Source organism: Chelon labrosus (assembly GCF_963514085.1).
Source record: "Chelon labrosus genome assembly, chromosome: 16".
Lineage (NCBI taxonomy): Eukaryota > Metazoa > Chordata > Actinopteri > Mugiliformes > Mugilidae > Chelon > Chelon labrosus.
In genome coordinates, this window is record NC_140349.1 from 7418044 (window position 1) to 7442390 (window position 24347).

At 43.2% G+C, this 24347-nt stretch overlaps 1 protein-coding gene across 1 annotated transcript; it reads right to left on the reverse strand.

Annotated features, from left to right (window-relative positions):
- Positions 1–21672: 21672 nt before the first annotated feature.
- On the reverse strand, positions 21673–23793 carry LOC311501875 (uncharacterized protein). The gene is made up of 2 exons (XM_084563923.1): positions 21947–23793; positions 21673–21704 (listed from the first exon to the last, which is right to left on the reverse strand). The coding sequence occupies exon 1, from the start codon at positions 23318–23320 to the stop codon at positions 22193–22195; it is 1128 nt and encodes a 375-aa protein (XP_084420049.1). The 5' UTR covers positions 23321–23793; the 3' UTR covers positions 21673–21704; positions 21947–22192.
- Between the last annotated feature and the right edge of the window lie 554 nt (positions 23794–24347).

Genomic DNA, 24347 nt, shown 5'->3' on the forward strand with positions numbered 1-24347 from the left:
TGTGTCCGGTCCTTTAACTGGACTTGCATAGCTATAAACTTAAACTTTTAGACGAATAAAAGAACAGCTTGTCCGTGAAGAGGTTCAGTAATGGAGGATTGAAAACATTTCTTTCGCACACAATCCTACATCCTTATCAATATTTCTAATAAAAAAAAAAGACTTAAAGAAGGCACTGCAATGAAAAGTGAAGTAATCGACCACCCTTTTACACCTTATCTCAAAGCTTTTGAGTTTCAGAGAAACGCTTTTTGGCGCAATGCGTCAAACGAGTGAAAACAACTGAAAAGGGGATCTGACAGTTTCTTATTGAGTTTTTTGGGGGCACTCTGTGGTATTTTCAGAGACAGACCAGCACAAGAAACTGAGCTGACACTTTCTGTTAGGGTGGTTTTCAGGTTTGATGCACGGGAAGGTTCACAGATTTCATTTCCGTTATTACTTCAGGCTGTGTGTGAAAGATTTTCTCAAAGTGTTGCCGTCACCTGGACCTCGATATTGCCGTTCAGCTTTGGCTCCTGCTCTGTGGGATTCCTTCAACTGGTCCCTTACGTGCGATTTTATGAGATGCACTGACAACCCATATGCCTCACTTTAATAACCCATATGCGCTTGTATGTCTTTGCTGTTTGTCTTTAACACTTTCCGGAGACACCTGCTCTATAAACTAGTGGCAACCAAATCATCCTCACCACTCCGTTTCTGCTTCTGGCTGCGTGCGGACGCGGCGTGGCGACGTCTCCCGTCCAGGTGTGTGTTTGTGATTCTGGACACAAAACAATGCAGAGATGAAGTTAGTGGTGATTACATGGCTGCCGTGAGACACAGATTACTCACTCACTCACTCTCACACACACACACAATGCATCTTGGATCATTTGAGAAACACCTGTCTCTGTTGGATTCAGGGCAGCAGACGCACATGATAAAATAAGTCGGGGGATCAATTTGTCTTCATTTCCTGCCTCTCTTTTTATTAGATGACGCGGCGTGTGATATGATTAGCTTCAAGAGCTGCACATGGTGGCAAATTTCTGCACCAGGAACAACAGTCTATCCTCACTGATTGATATTCCTTTCTGTCATTACATCTTCGTGGTCATAAATTTCAAGTGAGGCTTGAACGGGGGTTTTTTGAAACCTGAACTGGAATGTCTCTTTGGCAGCAGCAGAGAGACATCTGTCAGATAATGTCTATTATCTCTACTCTATACGGGCGGAAAACCCTGTGAGCTACCTGAACACACAAGACAACTGTTCTAGACAAGTGAGAAATCTCACAAGCAGCCTTCTCACACCTGGCTCCAGTGATCCTTTAAATCTGCATAGAGGGATTCTTTTCACCCTCCAGAACTAGGTGAAAATTTCCATCTGCTGAATGTTAGACCGGTTTACTGTGACGTAAGTTGTCTTCTTCCAGAGCGGTGGCTTTGGGGCTCAGTGCGTTGTCTCTGGCCGCCGCCATCTTGCCTTTGCCGGACCCCGCCTAAATCCCAGGTGATAATAACAAGCAAAAGACGTTGAGAATGACTGGAGCTCAGGCAGACAGCTAGCAACCTGTGACGGCACTTCAGAGGGCCACGCCGTTAATTATGCACGACTTTAAGAGTTAATACAAAACAAATAAGTGGCTGTTTTTGTAGCAGCAGGAACTACAGTTCATGGCACATCGTTGTTAGCTTCATTTTTCAGCCCTGGAGGCTGCTGCAAATGGACACCTCCTATATTAACTATCTCTTTATCTCTTAACCTGCTCAGTAGAAGCTAGTTGCTAATGTTGTCCGAAAGCTGTTTAATGTGTAGGACCGTGTGACCGAAAATGAGCTGAGTTAAGCCACCTATGAGTTATAACCACGTAAAAAGAGGCTAAAATGACTCATAGAGCTGAGGGAAACTGCATAATTATGTATATTTTGTTTGCCTTTCTATTAAACAGGAACATTTCAGCAACTGTCAACATAAAAGTGTTGAGTCCTGCAGCTTTAACACACCCAATTCTACACTCGTAAACAGGTTGGAGCTATACCGTTTGGACGCACAGCATGAGTGATATCACAGAGACACAAACACACTGAAAAGCGAGTGAAGACCGCTGGTTCGTCATTAATCTGCCGATATGTGTTTACAGTCTTCGAGCAGAAATTCTGGGATTGTGTGCCGAGTGGAGTGAGTAAAACGCTGACCTCGCTGTAAACAACACCTGCATGCCGCGCAGGAAAACCAGTTCTGCTGTGATACATCACTGAACTGTCGACCTCCGCTCCCCGTGTCTGTCCGGTCAGCTGCAAAAAAAAAAAAAAAACCTGCAAAGTGTTTTTAAGTGCTTTGACCTTAAGTCACTGGTAGCAGGTACCCATTTCCTCTCTGGTTTACCTGGAAACGACACAAAAACAACATTGGACTCTGATAAACACGTTGTACCTCTTATTTCTGTGAGGGTTCTCAGTCATCCAGCTGCTTAATATAAAAACGCTGAATTGCGGATTTTTCCTTTAGTGCATAATCAGTACATCACATTAACAGTGGCGGATGCTGGTGGCCTCTAGGAAGGACGGCTGCTGCTGCTGGTGAAATAGAGTATAGGATTTATAGGACCTGCTTCAAGGCAAAAGGCAAAACAAGGGAAACATTTACATTTTTCGCCATGCTTACTTCATATATGTGGGTATTTCTCGCTCATGTGGCCGCTGTTGTGGTAGCAACACTAAGGCCGCAGTTTCCAGTGCTGCAAAAAAAAAGAACCCAAACATGCTGCTTATTTGCATTGTGATTGGTTTTCTTTTGATATCACAGCGGCGAGAGAGCAGATTCAGCGTTCCCCCCGGCACGTCTGAGTGCGCGTCATGCTAATCTAAAGTTTCACGGTGATCATCTCAGGGCTTATTCAAACTGACTGAGCGAGGCTGCACTGTGGTTGCACCTGCCAAGAGCTTCAGTAATACAGCAGCTCAGCAGGTTTAACACAGATTATTGCTGGTATCCTGCTGAAAGAGTCTTTTCTTTATTTTCCTCGTTCCTTTCTTACAAGAAGTGACAGTTGGCACGCTCCGATACATGTAAAACAAGTTTTAGATTCCCGCAGCAGAACCCAAAAGAATAAAAACACAGCGGGGGGAAAGAAGTTTAAGTCATTTTTTTATTTTTTTTTTTCTCATTTCAATTTGGCTTTTGGAAAGACAGATTGTGTGGAACACTGATGTGATTTAAATTGACTGAGGGTGGAGTGGCGTCTCAGGTGGCTCCCGCTCTGAGTCTGCTCATCTCTCTGATTCGGCACCAAAAAGGAACACTAAAACTTAATCCATTTTAAAGCACATTATGTGTTTTCATCTATTTTGTTGTTCATTCTCTCAGACGTCACAAAATTATTGTATCCCACAATATATATAAATACATTAAGGTGAAAAGTATACTCATGTCTGCTTCTTTCAACCACTCCATCAATTAGCAAAGAGGAGAGTGATTCCACCATATGCAGTGGCCATCTGCAAATATATTATCCAATAAATAAACCTCTGTGTAACTCACCGTCCCCGAGTCTGTCTCCCCTTCTCTGAGACATGTTGGTTTTTTATTGGGCAGCTGCTTTGCAGTGATTAAAGCTACATCTTACCGCCGCCCCAACTGTGAGTCCTGCTTGTTTTTCTTTCAGGTGCACAAATTTGAGGTTTGGAGATTTAAAGATTGAGAGGTTTTTACTTCCTCATAAAAACACGTGCAGCCAAATGCAGGGTGCCATACTTGGGTAAAAAGGTTGAGTGTTAAAATGACAAAAATAATAAAACTATAGTGACTTGGTAGTTTTTACATGCATCAATCTCCAACAAGTGTCCAGACCACTATTGAAATTGCTGTTTTTACTCCCTCAAATTTGGTTTGGACAGTCATCATCATCTTGGCTTGAAACAGTGAATGGTGAACATTAGCAAGATCCTACCATGTGGCAAGACTTTCCCTTAACAACGTTTATGTTGACAGTAATATTCCACTATCATAATAACAATAGCTCATGTAACCTTTTCAATTGGAAAAACCCGATCCAGCCCAATCGGAAGGAATTTTCAATCAGATTGAGAGGGGTGGTATAAACATTTGTACAGTCCGTTAAACTGTAAAAATATTAGCGTCTTAGAAACAACGATTGAGACGTTCAAGTGGTGCAAAGTTATACTTCAAGCAGATACTACAGATTCAATGCTCCACAATGGGCAGAACCATTTTACACACACAGTGCATATAAGTTTTTGCGCCCTTCAGAATTTTCCACATTTCTGCAAAAAAAATGGTTCAAAAACATCAGGTGATTTTCATGCATCCCAAAAGTATTAAAAGAGAACCCAGTCAAACAAATGGAACAAAAATATTACACATTTGCATTTATTTATTAAAGAAAATGGATCATTTGTACATGTCTGTTGTTTTTTTGGCAGTATCTGGTGTGAGCCCCTTGTGCAGCAGTAACATCAAACTAAACATTTTCGGTAACTGCTGATCTGTCATCTAAAGTGCTTTGGAGGAATTTTAGCCATTTCCTCAGTACGGAACAACTTCAGTTCTGAGATGTTGGTGGGTTTCCTCACATGAACTGTTTACTTCAGGTCCGTCCACAACATTTCTACTAGATTAATGTCCGAACTTGGCTATTCAAATTCCCAGTCAGTTTTGTCTTTCTCCATTCTGTAATAATATTACTGTTTTCATTCCGGTCGTCTTTGTACATGCAACAGCTTTCACATGTCTGGAAAACGTCCGCTGCTCTTCTTGAGGATTTCCTGACATATCTGACTGGATTGACACGGCTGCAAATAACTGTCTCTCACTCTCTGAGGTGGAAATGAGGGGAAATACTAAAGTACTAAAACTCCCAAAGATGTTGACTTTCAGCGACCTTCTTTGTGAATGACAGGTCGTTCCACTTGCCGCATGAAAGCACTGCGTCAGAAAATGTGAACGAGTAAAGAGGCAAAGTTGAGAAATAAATCACTGCCATATTATCACATAACTGCTAATAAGACACAAATAAAAAAGTAATTTCGGGGTGCATTCATGTGTGCCGGCAGAAATTATTTAGACCACTTGAGGACCTGACGCTACAGAAAAGGAATTATCTGAGAGCTGGCAAAGTATTTGTGTATTGATCTGAGACTGAGACTTATAGCAGTTTTAATACCGAATCGATATGTGTCAGGGCTACTGTATGTGAACAGGCGCATTAAGTGACAGATGGGGGTAATGAAAGGAAACAGCTTGCTGTCAGCTGTGACCTTATTATCAAGAAGAGTTCAGATAGGTCAGCATGTCTGCAGGTTATGAGATAAGGTTTAATCATTAAGAGCAGTCTGCAGGGGATAAACAATATTCTTTATCTTTGAATGTTCTAATTTAATGTTCAGATGATACATAATCTTGTCACGGGAAGACAAATAGGCTTAGTGCGTCTTTACAACTGGTGTGAGAAAGAAAATCAATATAGCAAAGTATTGTGATATTTTTGCAATTTTATACTGACAAATGACAAATATTCATCTTTAAATACAAAAATTATGAATGTAACCTTTTGGTGGTATAACAGTAACATAAAATATATTGCATTTTCAGTTCCTTAAATGCACTGCTTGCATTTAGTTAAAGGGGAACTACTGTTTTTTATAACCTGGACCTTATTTCTGGCATAAAATACAATTGTTTACTCACCCATATAACTTCTGTGTAATTTGTAGTCAGTTGGGAGATATTTAGATCTGCGTATATCCATATAGTGGGAGTGAATGGGGCACCGGAATGCAGGGGTCAATCTACAGACTCCGGATGATGATAACAGGTAACTCCGGACTCAACGGGGAATAGCACTAGCATACGATAACAAAATATTGGTGAAATGAATGACTTTCGCAGCAGATAATGCGTTATTTAGAGGCTGCGTTTCGGTGCCCCAGTCACTCCCACTATATGGATACACGCAGATCTAAATATCTATCTATAATAAGTTAAATGGGTGAGAAAACAGTCGTATTTTATGCCAGAAATAAGGTCCAGGCTGTAAAAAACAGTAGTTCCCCTTTAAGTAGGACTGGACTATAAAACCAAAAGTTAAGTTTGTCAGTTGTATGCAACTTTTACGACAGGTTTTTATGGCACTGTTGGTCCGCCAGTCTCTTCTTGGTAATTTAATTTTGCAGCAATAAAAATGAATGAAATGAGATGACTAGAACATCCATCCATCCATTCATCCATTTTCGTCTGCTTCTCCAAAGTGGGGTTGTGGATGCAACAGAAAAGGCCAGGTATACCACACATCCTTCTTCCTAACAATGCCATTCCTCATGTGAGAAACTATGGTATTACCAGGCAAGACAAGATATGTTATTCCTCCAGCAAATTCTTGCTCTACCTCAGGGTTTTTTCACAGATGGCTGTGCCCAATAAACCTCCAAGGTTGGCGTCTAGGAGGCATCTGGCTAGAATGCCTCCTGGGTGCCTTCACTTTGCCAGCGGAAGTGGTTCGCCAGATGCCCAAACCACCTCCACTGGCCCCTTTAGACACTAAGGAGCAGCCGCTCTGCTCCAAACTTCCCCCGGATGTCCAAACTCCTCACCATAAGACTGTGCCAGGCAACCCAGAGAGGAAACTCAGTTCAGATGCTTGTATCCGCAATGCCGTTGTTTCAGCCTCTACCCAAAGTTCACGACCTTAGGGGGTCTCTTATGGTAAACAGGGACATAATATGCAGTTGAAAAATAATGCAAATTGCAATCATGATACCTTATATAACACCTCATCATGATTTAAGTATTGGGATAATAGCATACTGTGGTGATTCCCACTCATAATCGTTGCCTGTGCATTTCTTAATTAAACAGATTGATTGCTTATGAGAAAGACAATTCTTTTTGGCCTTTGGATAATGAAACTTATTCTAACATTGTTTGCAAGGGTTCTTTGCATCATTTTTATCACAATAAGAATAAAAAAAAATCTTCATATGATATATTCCTTACCTTGCTGCTATTCTTATTTGGCTCCAATCCCCCGACATCGTGGTGGCTATATTACACAGCTGAGTCTATCTTTGAAGGAATCAAGGCAATAAAAGGCTTTATTTACCCTTATCTGGAACAGACCACCAAAAAAAAAACTCGGTACAATACGGATGAAGACACTTTCAACTGACAGCCAGCAAAAGGTCCCAGGTCTTGTCTCCTGGCAGGATTTTCTTCTTATTTTTGTTTATTAAAAAGTCTTTTTCCTTGTCACTGTGCATTGTACATTATTGCGCTAGATTCCTTTTCTCTCATGAGATGTTGAGGCTAATGGAGGGAAGGCACTGAGGAAAGGAGGAATGAAACCTCAGGCTGCTAAATGAGGTCTTGCCTTTGACCACTTAATAAAGAAAAGCAATTGCGGGCAGGCTTAGCAAGGGAGTTCCTTTCTTTTTATTTATCGAAGAGCCCCGGTGTACCTGGAAGTCTAATGTATGTTGTCAGGGGCAGTTTTGAACAACTGTCTTCTATTTTATTGTTGCATTGACTTCTGTCAGATTTTATAGGTTCCTTCAAAGCATCTTTGGGTCTTTGTGCAATGTTTATGTTCCTCGTGTTGTGAGGTCGACCTTTTGATTGGTCGTTTTACCGGAGAGACATTTGTTCAAACTTTTAAAGGACGTTCACATACACCGTCCAACTTTAGTGTATATTTGGATCACACTGTTTGTGCAGTCTGTGAACCCAGTGTAAGCAGTTTGTTGTCATCATTCATAGCATCAATGATTTCACATTACTTCAAAATAGATATACAATGTTTACAATGTCAATATATATTAAAGCTACCATGTATAGACCTTGTATGTAATTACAGATTACATACTGATAGCTGACGCTTTGCATTGGAACAAAACTCATTGTCAACAGACAAGCAAGCTGCTCTCCTAGACTGACTTTCTAAGACAGACAAAAAATGCGAATGTCAATGCTAACATGCTAACAGTGACAGTACCAGCATGCTAATGTTTAGCAAGCGTGATAGCAGTTAGCATGTTTACGATAAATGAGTCTGAAAATGAGTCAGGATGTCAACAACTTAAATTCAGTCGTTAGCACGCTAACATTCACTGATTAATTAGGATGTGACCTCATGATGATTTCCAGTTGCCTTGCCAACGGTCCTGTAGGACTGTGAGAGTCCAGTGTCCAAAGACATGCTGGTTAGGTTAACTGGTGATTCTAAATTGGCCGTAGGTGTGCATGGCGTTGTTGTGTCTCTTTGTGTTAGCCCTGCGATAGACTGGCGACCTGTCCAGGGTGTACCCCACCTCTCGCCCAATGACAGCTAGGATAGGCTCCAGCCCCCCTGCGACCCTTCACAGGACAAGCGGTTACAGAAGATGAATGTGTGAATGAGTACAGTGCATAATCCAACATTTCTTTGTAAGTGGTGGAGGTAGAGCAGAGTGCAGTAATAATCAAACGAAAAGGCGAGCGAGTCTAGCGGAAGTTTGGGCAGGTCATACTCACAAGATGGCGCCGCCCGTATACCTGGGAAAATATCGTCAGTTTGGCCAATGCAAGGAAGTGGAGATGCATTGTCCATATTTATATACAGTCTATGCTTAGGACTATGAATGCCTATACCAAATTGTCATGGTAATGCATTCAAATTCTTAGTTTTTTGCACCATATCCACCTAGACCAAATATGTAGGCATACAGACTGTCAAATTTTAAAATGCTATCGAGCCACTGTAATACTCTAGTGGAAGCTACGTCAAGCTCAGGGAGTACATGTTTAACAAAAACTGGCAGCAAAGCAAAGAAAGTTGGCTGTACCCTTCAAGCACCTGAGCGCTGTGTGTGTTCCACCTGTCTATAGCCTGGAGTCTATAATGTCTATAGTTATTAACAATAAGGTGTTAACACCTCCTGGCAATGTGTTAAACTGTGCTGCTCCTGCTGTTGTACCTGTGAACCCTTGCTGTGATGCATAAATATTTAATCCTACTGTGAGAGACGGCTGAGTCGAGATTCCGGGATGAGTGACTTCTGGCGGAAGGGGATTTTTGGCAAATTGTGTTGACGCGAGGTGACCTTGTTGCGTTTGGCATTCTTGTGCAGAGATAAATACATTAAAAAAAGAAACGGCGTGTCTGGAATTGTGTGACAGCCACCTCGCCGTTTCCTGCAAGGTGTGATGGATGGTGCGAGCCCCTCACAGCGTGTCATTTTCGCAAGCTTTCCATGGTGGATCGCTGGCAAGAGGATGCGGCGAGGCGGCATGTTGGGATGAAGGTCACTTAAAACGGAAAGTGTCTAATTTGCTGTGCGAAACACGAGTTAAACCGAACTCTTGTCGACATTGCAATGATGATGTAAAAATGCTTAGAGTGCACTGGCCTGTGCCATAAACCACTTATCTCAGACACAGGCTGCGGGAGGCGAACAAACCCCAGGCTGATGCTCATCCCGTGCGTCTTCCACGCAGCAGCAACATGCTTCACTATCTAAGCTACGCCTCTCGTACTCAAACACACAATTTGCCTTGATGGCCCGTTCTCAGTGAAGTTACAAAGCTGCAATATAAGCAGAGACGATCGTTGTGTTCAGTCCCACCAGAGGTCTCAGTCTGAATACAACCTGCAATTTGGACCCTTGAAAATGTCTGTTATCGTTTCCTTTTATTGTCCTTGGACTAGTCATCTGAATATAGTCCTTTCTTCCTCTCTTTCAAGCCAGGATAACGGGGATCTGTGCCCTTCATGTAAATATCCCCTCGTGATGTGGTTTCAGAACAAAGAAGTCATATCTGGTGAGCTACCCTTGCTCTGAGCCCCAGGTTGAGATATTCCCAAAGGGGCCAATCTATCACCATGTGATTTATAGGCTTTATGGCCAGGGTGGGGGCGGTAGGGTGAGAGGCGTAGGAAAGAACGAAGGTGTAGGAATTAGGGATGCAGGTGTACGTGGGGTGAAAAAAGAAACAAAACTTGAATTTCTTCATGTCCGTACTTGCAGCGACTACAAGAACCACTCATTCATTTCATTACCGCGTTGTTGATTAGCTTTATTACAAATGGATTAACATCTTGGACTGACAGAAAGGGCGCAACTGTAGATCAGTGCTGCTGAGAGCATACGGGGCATCGTATTAGCAGTTGGAGTTTAATTGCTAATGTTGGACTGATTGCTTTTATTGCATCACAACACCAGTTGCCAGTTTTTAATTGCATGTACAGTAATTGGGTTATACTGAATAATATGATGTGTTTGTTTTGTTCATTTCGATATTTGACGTACACAATCTGTGATAATGAGAAGGGAAAGATCATAAAGGTCATTTGTCTGTCAACCCTGATTTTCCAAATCAGCAGCTGGACGTGTGGCGCTGGATATGTTTCGCCTTTGTTTGGTAAAAAACAAGAAACCAAAAAAAAACTTGGTAGGCTTTAGAGAAATATTACGATTTGGACTGAAGTAGAGAATCCTCATCGTCACGGTTTATAATAATAAAAGGAAAACAACCTCTGGGCTCCTTGTTGATTGATAGCCACTAGAGGGCGTTGTCATTTTTTCTATTTTAAAAATGCTCTCTTCCATACCCTCGGTAGCAGCCGTCCATACTCTCATCCACCTCGCTGCCGTCCCCTCTCTCCTGACCTCCCACACAGAGTGCAGACCTCCACTGCTGTGACCCAGACTGATGACAGCGAGGCTATCAGTCCCTGTCAGGCGACGCAGTCAGGCCTGTTTCCGCTAAATTCCAGTCAATCACTCTCCTCTGTATCGCGCGCTCCCAGACGGCAGCGGTGTCCCAATCCATCATACGTCTGATTCTATGAGGTATTAAAGCTTTGTCCGGGTGGCGTTTTTTTTTTTACTACTCTGCAAATCTGCCCCGAGAGCAGGTTAGAGGTTACTCAGCCCGGAGCTAGTAACCTCTGACATTAACAGGTTCACTGTCCATTACTCAAAACTACTGCCCACCAGGCTTCATAACCTCTCCTCACCCCTAATGGTACAAACCCTCTCAGCAGTTTCTATCTGTCCCTCTAAACGCCTGCACACTAAAGCACTCACGCACACTGCTCAGTGACCTCCGTGTCAGGGCATGTACTCTTACACGCTTTCTCCTTGTACACCATTATGGTGATGATATTTGAGCTTATCCAAGCACCATTGTTCATACACGATTTGACTACACCATCAAAAACATGGTGACGTACGCACTTTTTGCTTTATGCGACTTAATGTTAAGCTTTTCCAAGCAGTAATAGATTTGGGTGCCGCTTTCTGAACAGGTGCGCCTTACACATTATAAGCAGTGGTTTATAGATGATTAAATTGCTTATTGTGTAAGAAAAAAAATAACAGGAGTCACATTTTGTAAATGTTAGAGCTTATAAATGGATTTCAGTTCGGAGACCCTGCAGGTGTTTTCCATATGGTAAGAGTGCTGAGGTAAGCAGGTGAAAAAGTCAAGGAGAAGTATGCTGGAGGAGTATTTATATATCTGCTTTGTAAATAATGTACATTGCCCTATTTCTAGAGACGCCAACCACTTCATTCTGCTTGAGGAAGGCACAAGTAAAGGTTGTAATTGAAGTCAGTCAAAGCCTTTTTCACTCCTGTTCCTTCTCTCTCTCTCTCTCGATCTCTCGAGTTGAAGACTGATAAGACTGATACCGGTCAGATCGCACGAGCAGATGAATTAGCTTAACCCTCAAAGAATGGAGACTGGAGAGTTTCTCCCTGACTCCAGGAAATAGCCTGCCACATAACTGTCCATACATAACAACTGTGGATTTTCATTGCACGGAGCCAGGAATGCTTTCTCGCTACAAGGTAGCAGAAGCTAAAGTGCTGCTTGTGTTAGCTTTATGCATGTTTGACATGTACCAAACAAACTTGAGAGTGGTAATCATATTTATAATGGCAAGAAAAACTTTCCTGGAACTCCGCTTTCCAATTATTTCTACCACACAGGGAGAGCGGATGGATTATTACAGTTGATTAAGCCTGATTGCATAATAAACAGAAAATGAAAATAAGATGCAGTTGTTTCCTCTATCTATTGTTTTTGCAGGTAACCCACAGTGTGTCCCATTTTTTCTTTATTTTTTTATTTTTTTTATATTAGGCTTTTGCGTGGACTGCAAAAGAAGACTTTTATTGTACAGGGAAACATGTTTCTACACTGTGCACATGACAATAAACTCTTTGAGTCTTGAGCTTAATCTTAAACTGGAACTACTGTTTTTTACAACCTGGACCTTATTTCTAGCATAAATTACCATCATTTACTCACCCATATAACTTTTGTGTCACTTGCACTCGTTCAGGAGTTAATTAGTTCTGCGTATATCCATATAGTGGGAGTGACTGGGGCACCGAAACGCAGCCTCTAAATAACGCGTTATCTGCTGCGAAACTTGTTCATTTCGCCAATATTTTGTAATGATACGCTAGTGCTATTCCCCGTTGAGTCCGGAGTTACCGGCTATCATCATCCGGGGTCTGTAGGTCAATCTACAGACCCCGGATGATGTCTTGTGACCTGGATGATGTTATCTCTGAGCGCCGCGTGCACCTGCGACGGTCGGTTTACCTGTAATTTGCTTCTGCTAGTTTTTGGCAACATGGCTGAACATTTTTCCAATTCTGAGGTTGTGGACGAACCATAGCAGTAGCAGGATAACAAGTGATCATAACAAAATATTGGCGAAATGAACAAGTTTCACGGCAGATGCATTATTTAGAGGCTGCGTTTCAGTGCCCCAGTCACTCCCACTATATGGATATACGTTGTGGATACCACTTTATGAACAGGTGTGCCTTACACATTATATGCAGTGGTTTATAAATTATTAAATTGCTTATTCATTCATTCATTCATCTTCTGTAACCGCTTGTCCTGTGAAGGGTTGCGGGGGGGGGGGGGGGGGCTGGAGCTTATCCCTCATCAAACCCTAACCCTCAAATATGGCAAAACCATAGAAAAGTCTCATGCAATCTTCTTATTTTTAGCATTAAAGTGAATAACTGTATATTTTCTTTTGTATTCATGCACATTTTGAGAAGATCCAATATAATTTTCTGCACATATAAAAATCTAGAATACACTTTTCTGTATTTTTTGGTTTGCCTGATTTTATAATTTGTATATTAACACAGAAACTGACAATCTATACTTCCAGTTCCAAGTGTGAATATTTAGAAAGTATGCAAGACTGATTTACACTACAGGCTAAATGTTGCTCGTAATTATGAATGCATGTAGAGGTCAATAAATTGGAGACAATATCCTAAAAACGTGTGCAAATCAATCACATCTCACCTCTAGCCTGCACACATGCTAACACCCACACATAAATACATCTGTCATGTATCAGCAGTCATATAGAGACACAAATCCATACATTCCTTCGTTCATATCCTGCATGGATTTTCCATCTGAGCCTCATATCATTAACCCCGTTACCAGGGTCCCTCTCGCTGACCCCAGGCCATTTATTATTATAATAAACAGCCACTATGACTTTGTTGTCATAGTGCCTTTCCCCTTGTCCCAGTTTGATCCCTGGAGTAGTGCCTGCATGCAAACACAGCAGCTAAATCATCTGTGAGAGAATAGGGTTGGGGACAGATGGCCTTTCAACTTTCTTTGACCTTTTTTTGGGGAGTTGTTGAAGGAGAGTTCTCCCGGGAACGCAACGCCCTCTGAGCATGAATTAAGCACAGTTTCATAATAAGAAGAAGATGGAATATGGGGGCGATGCGGAAATGTGTGTGTGTGTGTGTGTGTGGGGTGGGGTGGACTTTATTATTAATTGGATTGCATGGTTCTACAGGCATCAGCAAAATGTCTGCGTTGCTGTCGTCTCATTACTGTCCAGCTATTTCAGCAACTTCCTCCAGATGCGGGAAAAAAAAAAAGTTCCATCCTGCTCTTTTACTGTTTTAAGTTTACCGGAGAAGATAAAAAAAAGATGTTCCACCTAAATGAGAATAAGTTATACCAAAGTTTTAAAGACTTTTTTTTTTTTTTTTTTTTTAAAGTTGTCAGTTAATGCATTCAGAGCTGCAGTGGGACCAGGGGTTGATTAAAACATCCGCCAGTCTCCTGCAAAAAACCTGACGAGCCTTCTGCTCCATAGTTTATTAGACTCAGTTGTCTGTCTAAGGCACAGGTGTCAAACATACGGCCCGCGGGCCAAAAACGGCCCATCAGAGGGTCTAATCTGGCCCGCAGCATGAATTTGCAAAGACTGCAATTTTTCAATGAAAACAACTGCTATCTCTAATATGTCCACTGTTTTAGTAAGAGAATTGGACAGAACACATCACTGAGACACAGGATTAAACATCAGACAACAATGTGCCCAAATTCCACTTATTTTTCTTAAGAAATTTCATTTATTTATTTTTTTTTTGAAGGACAGTGTATTAAATGCCCCTGTCTTTCAAGTCACTCACCAGGGGCCGTATTCCTAAAGATTCTAAGCGCAAAGAGTTGCTCCTAGTGGCCAATTTTTTTTTTTTTAGTTTTCTAAGAATTTCCCCTCAAAGTTAAGAGTAGATCCTGGTAAAGATAAAAGGTCTACCTAAAGAATCTTAGCTCTTGAGAGTGCTCCTAAGGTGAGATCTGTTAAGAGCAGGGAGGAGGACTTTTAAGAGACTTGGGTTTCTTAAGCAGAGGAGAAAATGGCAGAAAGGAGGCATTTATCTGTTGTGCTATATTTTCCCACGCTTTTTTCTTGGCTTGTAGTGTGACATCGAGGCCAAATCTACCTCTCTCAAAACACTTTTATTCTCATTGACCAGTTCAGCCAGAAGCAAACACCGTACCTATGTCCAGTTGGGTTTTCTACTTCTTTTCTTCTCCATTGCTGTTCGGTTTGTGGAAGATTTGAACGCCAACCAACGCTGCTTCTTATCGGCCGGTTAGCAGTCACATAAACTGATGAAAGCTGAGCCATTTTACCCTCGATAATACCAAATGGATATAGTGCAAAAATGACCAGCATGGTAAATGAATGTAAAGAAATAAATATAACTATCAGCATGTGAATACTGTGCAAGTGGGAGTTTAATCACACATTTTGTAGGATAATTTTAAAGTATAGCTTACTATTTATTTAACAGAGATTTTCGATTAAGTTTATTGATTTGACGTCCATTCTAGGCACATTATCACCAAAAGTGTATTTTTATCTAGCTTTTAGGATCAACCAATCACACCTTTTGAAATGATGACTCATACCTAGCAGCAACGGGTCAACCACACCTCCTCACTAAGAGAAGAGTTTCTGTCCATTCCTTGATCAGAGTTCTCTGAGAAAGTTCTGGAATCACTTTTTAAGCGAAGACTCCTTGCTAGGAACTTTTAGGCTAAGTTAGGCGCTCTCTGAGAGGATACTCAGGATCTTTAGGAATATGGGCCCTGGTGCTCATGTAGTTTCTTCAATCGAGTGAAACAGCGCCCCTAACGGCTGGTTTATGTAACGCAGCCTGGAGTCTGTGAGGGGACGCCAGGTGAAGTTAATTAGTTAAAAAAAAAAAAACTACGCTTTCGGAAAAATCCTAAATCCTTTGTTGTGTTGTAAGAGGACACAGATAAGTCAAATAATGTGCGGGGAACTGTTGCAGAGTCGCTGTTTTTTCAGCAATATATCACCACAAGTGAACAGAAACAAGGCAGGAGTTTATTAGCTTCAAGCAGCATGGAGGAAGATGGAGGAAGATGGAGGAAGACATGTCTACAACTTTTTTAAATAACCATCACCGCTACAATACGAGAGCATTAAGTGCATTTGTGACACGGAAAGAGACCATTACACTTCAGTAAAGACTGGAGGACACGCTTCAACGACAAAGTAAGTCAAATGCTGGTTTTGTTATCGAAAACTAATTTTGCTAATTTAAGTTTGTTGCGGTTGTACTTTGAAATGTGTCGTGTTTAGCTGAATATATCTGAAGCTGGCCCACGGTTGTCCACACATGCGTGGAGGTTATTTTAAATCTTAAATGGTCTATAATTAATCTTTTATTGGTTGTTTTGCCACCAGTTGACCGTGTCTGGGAACACTTTTCATTTTCATGGTGTGAGTTTTATGAAGAGAAGTTTTAGTAAGATCTTCAGGTGACTTTATTGAGGCGGTGTGTTTGATACAGGCCTACATGCTTTGTGATGCAGATCTTTAATTCGGTGAATTGTTAGTGATCACAGGCTCATATTGCAGTTTTGTTGCTACATTAGTTTTTTTTTTAAGAGAATATGCATGTATGATACAGGTTATTTGATTTTTGACATTCGTTTGAGCCGATGCTTTACTGTACATGTGGTGGGATTTGCCAATCCATATTTTGGTGTATAGACAGTTTGAGGATCCAACTCTTAACATGTGATTGGTGGCAAACTGATCAAGTATCTGTGGGATGATCCACAGAGGCCCCTCCCCTCAAAGGACCCCCACTAACAACATTCTGTTGCCGGATACCACAGGACACCCTCAGAAGGCCCATGTCCATTCTCTGATGAGTCACAACTGTTTTTGAGGCACAAGGGAGACCTACACAATATTAGGAAAGTGGTCATAATGTTATGCCTGATTTATGTAGTCCTACGTGATGTGAAGGGTGGAATCTGGCTAAAATATAACGGAAGAAAATGAAAAATAAGTGTTAATTCAAAATAACAAGATGACCAAGACCAACCCATGTTTTCATTGTTGCTGCCTACATTGATTCCAGCTTCATTCCTCCTTTCAAACGGTTGTCAGTAACAGCCCGTCGTTTTGCGACCGCCATGTTTCTGTCCTGCCCAGAAAATCGTCATGTCACTCTGTGTTTACCCCTCGTCGTGGTTACTAGGCACTTATATTCACACCACCATCCTCAATCTGATCTGGCCTATCCGTTCTGATTCATGTGTTTACAGGAGGTATTTGTCTGTCCATTTAGACGTATCCAGGGTTAAATCAACTGGGTTGTCTATACTCTCGTACCAGAGCTTTACAAGTGAAAGTCTCACCATTGTTTGCGTTCTCTTGTTATCGTATAATTTAGCACAGAGCTCCATCTCTTCTGTTCTGTATACACTCCAAACTTCCTCCCAGTAGTTTGCTCGGCATCATCAGATTTGATCAGCGTACTCACAAAGGACTGCGTGGACTGAAATTCAGCCTAAAGGAGCCGATGATATTCAAAATATGAGTCAGACATATGAGTCAGACAGAAACTATCAGAGGCTCGAAGTCTGATGAGTTCTTTCAGGAGACAAGACAGCTTGTGGGAGTTGTGTGAAAATACGCAGCTAAAGTGTGAAGCTTCATAGCTATAGTTATTTTTTTTTTTCTCTCCCCACAATGATATAACTAGCTTTGTTATACTAATATGACTCGGTAAACAACAGATGTGATTTCCTGAAAGTTGTCTTCTCAAGGGGCTCTCCACTGTGCACAAGATCTGATGTCTGATTTTTGCCGCAGTATCTGGAGGAACGACAGACACCAAATGTTTGAGGGCTCATTAATTGTCATGAGCGCAAGAACAAGACAGTAGATACAAGAAGCGAGCTTAAACCAAATGACACATCAGAGACTTTTTCTCGTGTATTGATTTGCATCGCAGCGAAAGGCAGTCTGTCTGACTGCAGCGTTACATCAGTCCTTTCACTTCGCTGCCTGTCAGTCCTCTGAATCATTCAAACGGCACATCACTCATATATCACTGCAGTCCCTGAGCAGGTCCAACACATCCCTCCTCACTTCAGTTTCTCGCCTTCTTCACCTGAGCTCAGACTTTATTTCCTGTGAAATAACCTCTGACTGCCTGCTATATATCTGTTACCGTACAAAAGAAGGAGTAAAAAAATCACATTAGCTAATCCACTTCCTTCCACCCGAGTCCTGCCTGTCTGCCTGACCTTGTTCTTTTGATCTGCATTGGTACAAGAGCTTCCCCCGTCTCTCTGCAATGTTTGCGTCCTCTTAGAGCCGCCTGCGGTACGAGCTCTGCCTGCCTGGCTCCTAGGCAAACTCCTCACCTGTTCCTTGACTTCCCACTGAGCCAACCTCCTGTCGGTCTGTGGGTATTTTACCCAGAATTCCTTATTAGCCATTACATTCTTCTGCGCTTGCCTGTCTGACCCCGTCCTCTTTCATTGAGCTGCCTACGCACACGGCGTCCTATTTCTTCGGCCTGTCAGCAGATGGACAGACACGCGGGCGTTAGTGGTGACAGCTACGCTCGTTTATTCTTCCTCCCGTCACCACGAGGAGGGCAAAGGGCACCTACATACGAATCTGCACTGTTGACAAACAAGGAGGCAGCTTGTCCGTCTGTCTGTGTTTCCTTCAGCCCACCTGAAGTCTTTCTAAACGTATATTTACTTACCTGCTTGTCAAGATATGTCACGTTTCCTTGACTTTATAATTTCTTCTCTCAGACCCAGTCTCTCAATCTTTTCTTTGCCTTTATTAACCTTAACTGTAGGCAACTGAAACAACCTTTAAGCCTAGAAAAATATAATGATCGCATTGATGAAAACATTGGTCGGTCTTTCATCTTCCATAGGAACAAGCTGTAAACCCAGTGCTGATGTTTGAACCACAGCAAAGCCTAAAGTTGTGCGTAATCAAGGGTGAGTCGTCTTTAAGGGACGGGTGGGAGACATCACAGCTTGCTTGCCGTCTGCTTCTACGTCACTCGCCTGGCCCACCTCTGCTTACGCTTCACTTCTCTGCCCATTTTTGAATTAGCCAGGAATTAGACTAAGCACTGCCAAGATGGCGACGGCCGGGGGCACCCGCATTGAGCTTCACGGCCACGGTTTCCGGAGACCTATGTGTGATGTTACCATTCATTTTTAGTCTTTGGAGGCAACTTAATTTGTTGTCATTTGGTGTTTGACTTCTGCCTAATAGGCGGTGTAGACTTGAGCGCAGACCCTTGCGCTGTAGCTGACGTTCACCTCCCCAGTACTCCACGGTGACGCAGACCGCAAGAGCTGTGATTGGTCCGCTTGGTAGCAGCGTGTTTCCAGCTGCTTCTCCATCTCCGCAATTTTCGAATTGATTGTTTTGGATCAATAAAGATGGAGCACATCGAGGAAAGGTTAACTGAGGAGGTTTGGAGATACAAATATTTGCACGACTCGTCTTTGACAAAGTTTCGGCAAAAGTTTCAGTCGCCATTGTTGAAAGTGAAGCACAAAGTAGAAACAAAAATGAACCCGACTGGCAAAGACGCGGCACCAACTTGCGTTTGGATGGCGTTGTTGCAGAGTGAGCCAGACTGACGAGCCGCCAAGTATAAATGGGTCACAGAGAACCCAGGTTACTCTAAAAGAGCCTTAACTCAACCAATTTAAAGGGCTCTTTATCTGGTGTTTTTGTTTTTTTCTTTTTTTTACTGATTACATTGATTGTGATGCTGATGAGAGCAGTGGGAGCAAATCAGAGTGTCTTTGTACAACTAAGCATAACATAAGAGCGATTCATTCTCTGTGGGTTTATCACTGTGAGCGACTCCTCAAATATTCATGCGGTACATTGTTGATATAAAAAGACAGAAAGAAATACATCTCTATGTAGAAACGGACATTGTGATGCAATGGTTCGCATTGTTAAGTGCAACAGGCCCTGAAGTACCGATGTACTGAAAAGGAAATCGATTAAACAAGACCCACTATTGAAGATGACCTTCAAGACTGAAAGTCTTTTACTTGACATTCTTGCCGTGCGTTTAATCTGTCAGGAAGCTCTCAACATCTCCTAACGAGGCGCAATCATCCAAATTGTTGTGCTCAGGTTAAGGTCATTGATTGTTAAAGCCACGACTGAGGCTGTTGATGTTGATTGGGTTCACTAATTGTGGTGAAGGAACAGTTGTGTAATCATTCCCAGTGTCACTCGTATGTACACAGCGTCTCTTGTAGTTCACAGAGCTTTAGTTGAATCATCAGAATGTGTTTCTCATTTTCTTCATGTCTTTACTTTCCTCGACTCTTAAGAACCACAACAGATTGCACAATATCATCTCTTGAAACTTGGAACATAGATTTTCTTTAGCAATGCACATTTCTTCTGTTTTACACCACTTCAGATGTAGCTGTAACGATGTTTGATAGTTCTCCCTACATAATTTATCCCAGCCTCCGAGCAACTTTCCTCTTATCCGTCAACAGTGTGTTCCTCCTCCTCCTCCTCCTCCCCCCCTCTGCTCCCCCTCTCTCTATCTTCTCCAGACTACTTATTTACTAATGATGTGCAGCAAACGCTTACTCTTGTGTTTCCGCCCTGCACTCTCCACCTCCTCTCTTCACCCGTCCCCTCTCCTTCTCCCGATCCCCCCAGCACCCCCCTTCATCCTGTTCTCAACCCCTGACTCCACCTCTCCTGACCCCCCCACAAGGTGAAACCTGAATGGCTTTAATTGGGTGGTATCAATTAAATTCTGAAAGCACACAAACTCACAGGGGACACCTAAGTGGACTGCTAGTTATCTCTGCTTCCTCCTCTTTCGCTTCCTTGGTCCTCCCGACCTCTGTTCATCCTCAGACGTGGAAGCGATGCCTCTCGCTGCCTCTCTATAGGCAAATCTAACCTTCATTACACGACCATCCCTCTTTCTCTGCGTCTCTCTCTCTGTTTTCCTATCGCTCTCTTCCTTATCCATTTCCTGCTGCCACTTTTAAATAGTTCCCTGCGGCTGTGGCTGAGCCAGACACTGCCTCCATCATGGGACCAAGAGGAGGCTAATGCCTTTTTAATGAGGCCTCGGCCACAATGTGACACAGTAAAGTGTCAGGAATCAGTGGCTGGTGAGCCCTTGGTCCGGGGTATTTATCACCTAAAACCCTCTGATCCAGTGTGCCTTTGAGGGGGAGTGAGGGAGGCAGGTAGAGGGAGATAGACGAAGACTGGGACGAAGGTGGAAGTTGAGGAGAAAAGTTGCCATAGAGCCCCAAAACCGGGCTGGAGCGACCAAAATAAATGGAAGAGAGAAGGAAGTGGGAATGTGGATGGTGGAAAACACCTGAATTATTGTTCTTAAGAAATAACCATATGAATTGCTAAACAGAGAAACGCATAAAAAAAAAAAAGCACAGAGAAAGGGCAAGAAAGAAAAATGACTTGTCTTAAAAAGCTGGTGTTGCTTTTTTCCCCCCCTACCCTCTTCTCATCCTTTAAGTGCCTCGTACCTGTTTAGCATCCCACCGCAGATTGCCCCAAGAAGCTACATAATGTGAAATCATAATAATAACCATAATGCTTCGACAGTAATTAATATTCCTCCATATATATTGCCGCAGAGCCCGAGAGAAAGCCGTGGAGAGTGGTTTACCTCCAGTCGGGGGAACTCACATTATTATATTCCCACTTCATCCAATATTAATGCCCACTGGGCCCAGTATTCTAATATGAGTTCCAGCGAAATGGCCTTAAGTGGCTGAATAGCAAATAAGATAGATTAGCAACAAAAGAAAACCACCTATTTCATTATTAACGCAGATGATTGAAGGTAATGGGCAGGGTAAAGGCGTGAAATCAAAGGAAGCTCTGAAATATGCACTGGTGGAATATACTGGCCTCCCTCTTGTACCAAAGTGGTTATCCAGCTAGCCCAAACAATTGAGAATCCTCAGAAAAAGACTCATAGACCGGACTGTGGCGTTGTCACTGATCTTTACTGAAGATGTCACAAATTGTGAAACTGTAATACAATCCAAAAATACAAATATTGTAAATTATGTTACATAAGCATGAAAATCGCCATAATAAACAAGGTAAGTACACACAATATTGATATGCACAAAAGGAGGAGACCTTCACTGAATCAAAACAACATGTGAGCTACATGGCTAAATTATTACAATGTTACAATGTTAAAGTGATAATGGAAATGATTGTAACACGGAGTCTTCATTTATGAACTTATGAAACATAAAAACTTACAGATATGGTCTTCTGCAGCTTCAAAACCAAAGTAAAGTCCTCTCACAGCTCACTGACAGGGAAAATGGTCTCCAGCACCAGCCATGTGCTCTGCTCTCAAAACCGAAAGTAAAACTTAACTAAATAGGAGACTGCATTTACTCTTTGTTCCACAGGGGGCAGTATAGCATTAAGCAGTTTTGCACTGAGAGGCCATGACACTCCCCGCCTGGCGTCCATGGGGACGTCACAACTCCCAATGGGCACTTAAATTATGACATCTGAGGACGATGGAGATAAAACGGGGATGAGTTCCGTGATAGGCCTGGAGAAAACCTTAGGTACACCTTGACGGATGACTCTCACTTCCACCTTTCTCACATGTCCATCTGCACTTGGGAATGTCTTTGTCACAACGGCCATCGGCCATTCATTTCTTTCCACTTGAAGATCCTTCATGAGGACCACGTCACCCTTCTTCAAGTCAGGTCTCTTGTCCGGCCACCTCCTTCTAGTTTGCAGCGTCGAGAGATATTCGCGACGCCACCTCTCCCAGAATGTGTCGGCGAGGGATTGAACCTGCTTCCACTGCTGTCTCAGTAGCTCTGCCTTACCGAACTCACAGGGGGGAGGAGGGACGGTGCCCGTCTTCTGCGTCAACAACATAGCTGGTGTGAGCACGAGTGGGAACTCTGGATCGGATGAAACAGGCACGAGTGGCCTCGCATTCATGATGGCGCACACCTCTGCCAGAAGTGTGGTGAGGACCTCATGGGTGAGATGAGGAGACTTTAACTGTGAGAACATGGAGTCCAGTATGCGTCGTGCCACACCGATGAGGCGTTCCCATGCCCCTCCCATGTGGGACGAGTGAGGGGGGTTGAATATCCAGCTACATTTCTGTTCTTGGAGATACTCGTCCAGTTGTGTGTTGGGTACGCTCATCCCCAACTCTTTACAGGCACCGATGAAATTAGTACCCTGATCTGACCTGATCTGTTTTGGTGCACCTCGAAGAGAGAAGAATCTCCTCAGTGCATTGATGAAGCTGGAGCTGGTCATGGACTCGACAACTTCAATGTGCACTGCTCTCACGCACATACATGTGAACAGCACGGCCCACCTCTTGCTGTTTGCATGACCGCCCCGCGTGCGCCTCGTAGACACTTCCCACGGTCCAAAGACGTCTAGCCCAACATAAGTGAAGGGGGGAGCTGCCTGCAGCCTCTCGGCTGGCAAAAGTGACATCTGCTGTTGACCCGTCTTACCCCGAAGTTTCCTGCAGATGACGCATTTAAAGAGTAAGCTCTGGATGCGTCTCTTCCCGCCAACCAACCACAACCCATCTGTGCGGATGGCGCCCTCCGTGAGATGCCTACCTTGGTGTTTGACCATCTCGTGGTGATGTCTTATGATCAGTGTGGCAAGGTAGTGGTGACCGGGAATGATAAGGGGGTTTACCTCACTTAAGGTCAACTGAGAATGAGATATGCGTCCTCCTACTCGAAGGAGTCCATCACTGTCTATGACTGGATTCAAGACTCTGATACTGCTGCGTGTCGGCAGGTTTCTCTTCTCTAAGATGCATCTTATCTCTTCAGCATAAACTTCATGCTGCACACTCTTGATCACAAGCTTCTTAGCCTGTTCTTGGCCCTCCACAGTAGAACCTCTTCGGCATAGATGCCACCCTTTACAGCCGTTCTCGTCGGTTGGATAGGCAAAGGAATGGGCAATGTGCTTCAGATGTGCAACTGCTCTGACGAGTGATCGTAAACTTGAGAAACGCTCAAAGCGCTCCACTCTGAACTGACCTTTCGAAGCTTGGGTGATGTGCACAGATGCTACAGGACGTATTTCGGCGTCTGCCGTCGGATCGACGAGGTCAAATGACACCTCAGACGGTGAGGATGGAGTGAGAGGCTTTGACAGGAAAGGTGGCCCCGTCAGCCAAGTCGTGTTTGCAAGGAGTGCAGCTGCGACCGACCTTGACCCATGGTCTGCAGGGTTCTGCTCAGATGGAACGTATCTCCATTGTTCTGGGGACGTCGACTGTCGAATCCGTTCGATCCGGTTACCCACATACACATGAAACCTCCTTGTCTCGTTGTGTATGTAGCCCAAAACGATTCTGCTGTCTGTAAAAAATGTGACAGAGTCAATCGTCAAGTGCAGCTCGCTCACTACGAACTCTGCGATATCCACCGCGAGGACGGCGGCACAGAGCTCGAGGCGTGGTATGGTAGTGTCTCTCACAGGTGCGAGCTTCGATTTTCCAAAGACAAATCCTACGCTGGACTTGTTGTCGTGGTTGGTGACCTTCAAGTAAACAACAGCTGAGATTGCCTTGACTGAAGCATCGGCAAAGACGATCAGCTCTGCCGACTTGGCATTGGCGGAGGAGAAAGTGGAGTAACATCGG